The 6,293-nt window shown below is 47.4% G+C and overlaps 2 protein-coding genes across 2 annotated transcripts; both read left to right on the plus strand.

Moving 5' to 3' along the window:
- The first annotated feature begins 193 nt into the window (after window positions 1-193).
- Window positions 194-1,985, plus strand: LOC137960294 (uncharacterized). Its single transcript, XM_068807869.1, has 2 exons — window positions 194-396; window positions 542-1,985. The coding sequence occupies exon 2, from the start codon at window positions 649-651 to the stop codon at window positions 1,693-1,695; it is 1,047 nt and encodes a 348-aa protein (XP_068663970.1). The 5' UTR covers window positions 194-396; window positions 542-648; the 3' UTR covers window positions 1,696-1,985.
- Window positions 1,986-4,247: 2,262 nt separating this feature from the next.
- LOC137960528 (extensin-like) lies at window positions 4,248-6,064 on the plus strand. Its single transcript, XM_068808174.1, has one exon. The coding sequence runs from the start codon at window positions 4,284-4,286 to the stop codon at window positions 5,721-5,723; it is 1,440 nt and encodes a 479-aa protein (XP_068664275.1). The 5' UTR covers window positions 4,248-4,283; the 3' UTR covers window positions 5,724-6,064.
- The last annotated feature ends 229 nt before the right edge of the window (window positions 6,065-6,293 follow it).

Raw genomic sequence — 6,293 nt, forward strand, 5'->3', positions numbered from 1 at the left:
ACCGGCTGAGTCGGGCTCCCTTGTGTTAGAAAAAAGGGACCCTGGGTGCGGATAGGGTTCACACTTAACCTACGTATCCAGGCCTCGCTTCCACCACCGACTGCGAGAGATCTCGAATTCGTGACTGACACGTGGCATTCACAATTAAAAAGCCCTGCTTAAGCCCTAATGAGAAATCCCCTTGAAGCCTTGAAAAGGCATCCGGTTCCCCCATTCCTGAAAGGCCTCTCGTCCCCGTCTCGACTTTGCGACCGCTTTTCGCTCTGTTAAAAACGATTGTAGTGTGACTCCCTGTTTTGCTCTCTTGGCGACTCTCTCTCTTCTATTTCCAGCGATTACTCCATTTTTTGCCGGAAATTCCGATACGGGATGCCGCAGGTTGCATCTCGGACTCAGGTACTCAGACCCTTGATCTCTGACGTCGATCCGGTGCCTCGTTTTGTACAGTTAGGGCTAGGGTTTTAGTCTTTTTTATTGCTTTTCTGGGACTGGAAGTTCTTGTTTTGTTTTGCTTTTTGTTCTTCTTATTTTGTACATGTAGGGCTTCAATGAGGAAAGAGTAGGAAGAATACGAGTAGGGAAATCGAATCGAATCGAGAGGAATTTCGTTCGATTTCCCGGGCGAAAATTCCACCCAAAGTGGCGAAGATGAGCTTGGGCGCCGAAGAGGATTCGGCATCGGAGATCCATCTCCCAGCTGATATTGATTGGCAAATGCTTGATAAATCGAAGTTTTTCTTTCTCGGAGCTGCTCTGTTTTCCGGCGTCTCAGCCACACTTTACCCCGTTGTGGTCCTTAAGACCAGGCAACAGATCTCACAGACCCAATTGTCATGCATCAAAACCGCTTTCTCCATCGTGCGCCACGAAGGCCTCCGCGGGCTGTACCGGGGCTTTGGCACCTCCCTTATGGGTACCATACCGGCGAGGGCACTGTACATGACCGCTCTGGAGATCACGAAGAGCAACGTGGGGACCGCCACCGTGAGGTTAGGGTTGCCTGAGCCGGCGGCCGCGACGATAGCGAATGCCGCGGCGGGATTGAGCGCCGCAATGGCTGCGCAGCTGGTGTGGACCCCTGTGGACGTAATCAGCCAACGGCTGATGGTACAAGGTTCCGGTTCTGCTCCGGTTGCCACCAATTGTAAATACCGTGGAGGCATCGACGCATTTCGGAAGATCCTTGTGTCGGACGGTTTGCGGGGTTTGTACAGAGGGTTCGGCATGTCCATCTTGACCTATGCACCCTCCAACGCCGTGTGGTGGGCTTCATATTCTGTCACGCAGCGGCTGGTGTGGGAAGGCATTGGGTACTATTCTTGTCGAAAGGAGGTAAAAGAGTATAGCGGCGGGGGAAGCGGGAGCGCGGGCGTTGTCTACAGGCCGGATTCGAAGACGGTGGTGGCGGTGCAGGGATTGAGCGCCGCCATGGCGGGAGGGGTCTCGGCTCTAATAACGATGCCGCTGGACACAATCAAGACCAGATTGCAGGTTTTGGAAGGGGAGGAGAATGGACGACGCGCCCCGACGGTGGGACAAACGGTGAGGAATCTCTTGAAAGAGGGTGGATGGATGGCCTGTTACAGGGGATTGGGTCCTCGCTGGGCTTCCATGTCCATGTCTGCCACCACAATGATCACCACGTACGAATTTTTGAAACGACTCTCAGCCAAGAGTCAGGACACCTTAGCTTGATAGAAAAGACTGGACTTTTTTTTTCTTTTCTTTTCTTTTCTTCCCTCTCCTCCCCCCGCCTGTTTCTTTCCAATTATGTAACGCAAAGTCCTCCGTCCATCCTCTTCCTTTTCTCCTACCCAGCGATACCGTGGAAGAGTCTTTCTTCTTTCTGTTGTACCGTGTAGATATTACCTGAAACTGGGGAAGATGGTGAAGAAGAAAAGGTTATGTAACGTTTAAAAACAGATGCTTGTAATCTCGATAAAAAAAAGAAAAAAGACTGCTGCTGATGAAAATTTCTGTATTCATTTCTTTCCACAAACGGAGAAGCTTGACGATGTAAATGTTTTTATCACGATTCAAGGGCATGGTGATACTGTTCTCCATCTAAACCTTGGGCTGAAGAAATGGAAAAAGTTGATAAAAAAGGGCGTGCAGGCGTTGCGATTAGGGGGTGAGGGGTGGCCGGACGTATACAGGACGTATAATAATGCTATCTGAAGCATTCAACGGTCATTGTCTAAAGTCTGTATATTTTAGACGGGCGATCGTTACCTTCTTTGTAACGCCTTTCATTCTCAAGTGTTGTTGGCATTTTAGCTACACCGTGACATCAAACGTTTGAAAATGAACTCAAGAGAATTTTTGGACCATTTGACATGATTAAAACAAGGTGAACAAAGACCATAAGATTACTCTTGTCTAGTCTCTTCATGGCACTTAGAATCATGTGAGACTACCCCAGTTGGATCAAGCCACTCTTTGGTGCTGATATAACGTGATGATGTGGTACAATATAAGCGGTCAAAGATTACGTATCACCTTTGATTGTACACATGTGAAGTTGACCCGTCAAAGTTGGGTATTTGTGATATTAAGTTGAAAAATCGGTTATTTGTGTTATTATTTAAAAAAAAATTAAATATTTAAGTAAAATTCCCTATATTCAATACATAAGTGTCCCACGACAAAAGTCCCACAGCTGAAGAACTATGAATCCATCTAGCTTTTTGACCCATCAGTTGTGCCTTTCTTTAACTTTGAGATACTATCATGGCAGCCAGCCAGCCAACTCTTCCATTTGAAAGAACTGAAGATGAAAATAGACGAATGGCTTCAGCCTCCAGCTAAGAAAATTAAATGTGGTAGGCTCTAAAACCTCACTCTGGCTCTGACGATTGTTCATTTTCCCTCTTCGTTTTCTACTTGCAGAAAGAATTTCCAGTAAACCTTCAGAAACAAACTTATTAAATGTTCCCATTACCATTACAGTCCATGCACTGGGAATTGGCAGTCTGAATCCTCAGAACTGCTTAATTAAGAACCAGGAACGACTTGGTAGGATCAGTTCTCGTCATTTAATCTTGGTCTAATAATGCTATCTGAAGCATTCTACACTGGACAACAACTCTGAAGAATTCAAAATGGGTTCAGTATAGTAACTTCCAAAAGTATTCTAAAATCATTAAGCTTCACAACCAGGAAGAAACCCAGAACTGACACTAGAACACTGCAAAACCCACTTTGGCAAAGCAGAAAATGAGCACTAAACCATTAGTAATCTCCTCATTTGTATTATCATAAGCCACAACCAGTTTGTGTCAGCTGATTCCACCTGCTCTTCACCAAACCCACCATTCATGATCATATATAAAGAAGCTTAATTAAACCCAAAGCAGAAATTAGGAAGATTGGTTCCTGGGTTGGTCATGTTGCGTTTTAAGCTCTCTAAATTCAATAGAGAGAGACGAGACATTCTATCCTTATCTGACAAAGTTGGGGAAAACTCTGGACTTGGGGGAGTAATTATAGGCTGTGCAGCTTTTCTTTTTCAGTTTTCTCTCTACAAAGAGGACTTGAGCTTCTCTATATACTTTCTCTGCTCTTCATCAAATGTTTTCAACCTAACTTTTCCCTCTTGGGCATGCAAGAGCCTACCTGCCTTGACCAGGTTTTCTTTCTCTGTTGGTCTGGTTCATGCAAAATGAAAAGATAAGCAAAACCAGAGTTTGGGATGATCGGTTCTTGCTTTTCAGGGATGACCCGTTATCCCTTAGATGTAGTGAAGATAGGCAGTTGTAACCTCTCTCTTTTGATGGGAAAAAAAGTTTAAGAATTCGGATTTGGTCTAGTAAGTGACTTCTCCATTGAGGAACTTCTAAATAGACGAGACATTCTTCTGTAACTTCTGGAATTTGATCGCCATGATTAGAGGTAAGCGTCTGCGCTTCTGTGTCTCACATGAAAGTATGGTCAGACATTATGTCACATCTAATTACCTAATTACCATAATGAGATGATCTATATCCCTTTTACTTATTGTTAATCGTGTAATTAAAATGGATAATAGAATAAGCTTAGAATAATCAAAATAAGTAGCGGAATATGATTAAACCGGAAGGTTCAGTAGTAGAGTGGGTTTGGACCGGTTCTGGGTCAAGCCAAAGCTCTGGAAATTTACTACAGAAAATCCTTGACGTTGCAAAGGACGTGCTTCTCTCTGTGGATGAGTATTGTCTTGCTCGGGCTGGGTCTCACCGGAGACCACTATATATACCACCACCAAACAGCTTCCTTCATCTCCGACATTCGAGAATTTCTTTACTATGGCTGGTTCAGTAGCGTATCTCTTCCTATGCCTGGCTCTTCTTCTCTCTTCTGCTGCGCCGGCCACCGCCACTGTTGGTGAACTGTCCGGAGGTCTCTGGCATTCAATCCAATTTCCGCCTTTCCCATGGCATTACCACCATCATCACTTTCCGGCGCCCGTTTTCTGGTTCAAATTACCACCACCTCCTCCCGAGTATACTTACCAGTCACCACCGCCGCCTCCATCTCCGGCTTATACACCACCGCCCTACCTGTACATATCTCCTCCACCGCCGTCTCCTGTGCGCAAGTCACCTCCTCCGCCGGAGCCTGCACACATGTCGCCGCCGCTTCCATCACCCATTTATACGTATAAATCTCCGCCACCCCCGTCGCCGGCTTACACACCACCGCCGTACCTGTACATATCTCCTCCACCGCCGCCTCCTGTGCACAAGTCACCTCCTCCCCCGTTGCTTGTTTACGGTTCGCCACCGCCTCCTTTATACAAATACCTGTCACCTCCGCCTCCCATTCACAAGCCTCCTCCGTCGCCTGTCTATAAGTACAAGTCACCGCCTCCACCACCTGTTCACAGATACAAGTCTCCCCCACCTCCATCTCCACCAGTATACAGGTATAGGTCACCGCCACCTCCACCACGCGTCCACAAATCTCCACCACCTCCTTTTTACATATACAAGTCATCGCCGCCTCCACCTCCGATACTCAAGTCTCCCCCACCCCCTGTATACACATACAAGTCACCGCCGCCTCCACCACTGGTACTCAAGTCTCCGCCACCCCCTGTATATGTATACAAGTCGCCGCCACCTCCACCTCTGGTACGCAAGTCACCGCCGCCTCCACCACTGGTACTCAAGTCTCCGCCGCCACCTGTATACAAGTACCGGTCACCGCCACCTCCGCCAGTAGTACACAAGTCTCCACCACCCCCTGTATACGTATGCAGGTCGCCGCCGCCTCCACTTCCGGTACTTAAGTCTCCGCCACCCTCTGTATACTTATACAAGTCGCCGCCGCCTCCACCTCCGGTACTCAAGTTTCCGCCACCCCATGTATACGAATACAAGTCGCCGCCGCCTCCACCTCCGGTACTCAAGTCTCCGCCACCCCCTGTATACGTATACAGGTCGCCGCCGCCTCCACCTCCGGTACTCAAGTCTCCGCCACCCCCTGTGTACGTGTACAAGTCACCGCCGCCTCCACCACTGGTACTCAAGTCTCCGCTGCCACCTGTATACAAGTACCGATCACCGCCACCTCCGACAGTAGTACACAAGTCTCCACCACACCCCGTGTACGAGTACAACTCTCCGCCGCCTCCACGACGAGTACACAAGTCTCCACCACCACCGATGTACAAGTACTGGTCACCTCCGCCACCATTACCTGTCTACAGGTACAAATCTCCTCCACCACCAACACCCGTCTAGTAGGTATATATCTCCGCCTCCGCCGACTCATGTCCACCGCTCGCCTCCGCTGCCGTATCATCCATACCCAGTTTAGTTAAGGTCTGCAAACTTGCAAGATTCCGTCTTTCTGTTGCCCATAATCCAGAGCGACTGCCATCATAGCAATGAAGCAAAGAAGCAGAATCTGCATGTCTTTTTGTTATTTGATCTCAGTCGTCGTATTAAAGTTTTAACAGTTTGTTAAAGACCAGATGTTGAAGTGATTCCTCCAAGAAGCAATTATATGCTTGAAACCCAAGTTTCTGCAGTTTTATTCAAGTCGCATGGTTATAATATAATGGAGTAGACTTCTTGCTGAACTCACTAGCGAGCTCATTCAATTTCTTGTATGTAGTTATTGCAAGAGAAGAATGAGGCGGTGGGATTATAACTGGTTTGAATATTTACCCCATATGATTAAAAGGGATCAAGACAAATGATCTAAACATAGTAACGGCTGATTGGAGTTGAACGAGTGAAATGCAAGAGGAGGGGGAATGATTTTGAGCCTGATGGTCTCCTCTCTCTCTTCATCTGGTCTGAGTTCGT

Source organism: Aristolochia californica, unplaced genomic scaffold (assembly GCF_029961685.1).
Source record: "Aristolochia californica isolate CCGP_79_NKW_82.1479 unplaced genomic scaffold, dmAriCali1.0.hap1 SCAF_3, whole genome shotgun sequence".
NCBI classification, from domain to species: Eukaryota; Viridiplantae; Streptophyta; class Magnoliopsida; order Piperales; family Aristolochiaceae; genus Aristolochia; species Aristolochia californica.

Coding starts and splice junctions, on each gene's coding strand:
- LOC137960528 (XM_068808174.1), top strand. CDS start 4,284: ATGGCTGGTTCAGTAGCGTATCTCTTCCTATGCCTGGCTCTTCTTCTC.
- LOC137960294 (XM_068807869.1), top strand. CDS start 649: ATGAGCTTGGGCGCCGAAGAGGATTCGGCATCGGAGATCCATCTCCCA.